Source organism: Morone saxatilis, unplaced genomic scaffold (genome assembly GCF_004916995.1).
Source record: "Morone saxatilis isolate NCDOM2014 unplaced genomic scaffold, NCSU_SB_2.0 Contig11, whole genome shotgun sequence".
Taxonomy (NCBI): domain Eukaryota; kingdom Metazoa; phylum Chordata; class Actinopteri; family Moronidae; genus Morone; species Morone saxatilis.
The window spans coordinates 1,497,783-1,498,781 of NW_023339663.1; the positions used below are offsets into that span (position 1 = coordinate 1,497,783).

A 999-nucleotide genomic window follows, 5' to 3' on the forward strand; every position below is an offset into this window, starting at 1 on the left:
CATTGGCAGATGAGCCTAAAAGTTAACTTTGGACTGATTAATATAATATATGTGAAGTTCGTCTGTGCCACTCTGGTTGCTGATTTTCCTCTGATCAGGGCACATCCATAACATTACATCAAACGCTCTGACTCTGCATTTGAAAGACAAAACATCCACATAAATTACAGTTTACCTGTTAAGTTTGTTGTCATTTTACATTTGGATCAAACCTCTTATACACATGATGAGAATGTGAGTCATACAATGAGTTAGAATCTCACACTTACTCTATACCAGCTGCTCCTTAAGCACTGATGAATTGATGTCAGAGTATTATTTTAAGCCGAGACATACTGCAGAACAAGCTGTCAGCAGTAACCTGGTCTGTTTCCAGCCTGCCCACCTATTCCACTATTTGCATCTTGTCTGTGCGTGTATGTAGATGGCACGGCACAGCACAGCTAATCTTTGTATACCAGGACAGAAATGTTCATTTGATCTCAATAAATGGAAGAAGAGAAGGAAAACAGCGTCCACTAACACACCAATGCATTATTAACCTGTAGAGTTAAAGCGTATTCTTATTTGCATAAACAGTCTGTAATTGTGTTTTTTGTAATTAGTCTTATTTCATCAACTGAACAGATGCCAGACATTTGTCACACACAAGCAACTGCGGCCTTGTCAGCCGCTTGGCTTTCACACACTTGCCATTTCACATATGCTGCTGAGTAACCTCACCTTGCCATTAGTGCTTGGTGTGTTTTCAGAGTTGTGGTTGACCTCGCTGGTTCCATCTGCAAGCCCTCTCTTCTGGCTGTTCTGCTCCCTGAGGTAAGCCAGCTAGAGAAAACACCAGTTTGTTAACACCTTTGCCAGTCATTCATTTGCTGGTGATAACCATCTAAACACTTATCTGGTTAACCACTTAGCCAACAGCACTAAACTAGTGCGCTTCCTTTTATCATTTGTGATGTTATTTTTTCTCACTAAAGCAAGTACTGTGTGTGTGTGTGT

At 40.6% G+C, this 999-nt stretch overlaps 1 protein-coding gene across 1 annotated transcript in view; it reads right to left on the bottom strand.

The window, feature by feature from the left end:
* The window catches only part of ppfia1 (PTPRF interacting protein alpha 1), a gene marked incomplete in the record, with an annotated part of 36,411 nt that overhangs the window by 23,280 nt on the left and 12,132 nt on the right, over positions 1-999 (bottom strand). Inside the window, 1 exon segment of the mRNA XM_035682372.1 lies at positions 724-825. Coding sequence (XP_035538265.1) covers positions 724-825 — 102 coding nt within the window.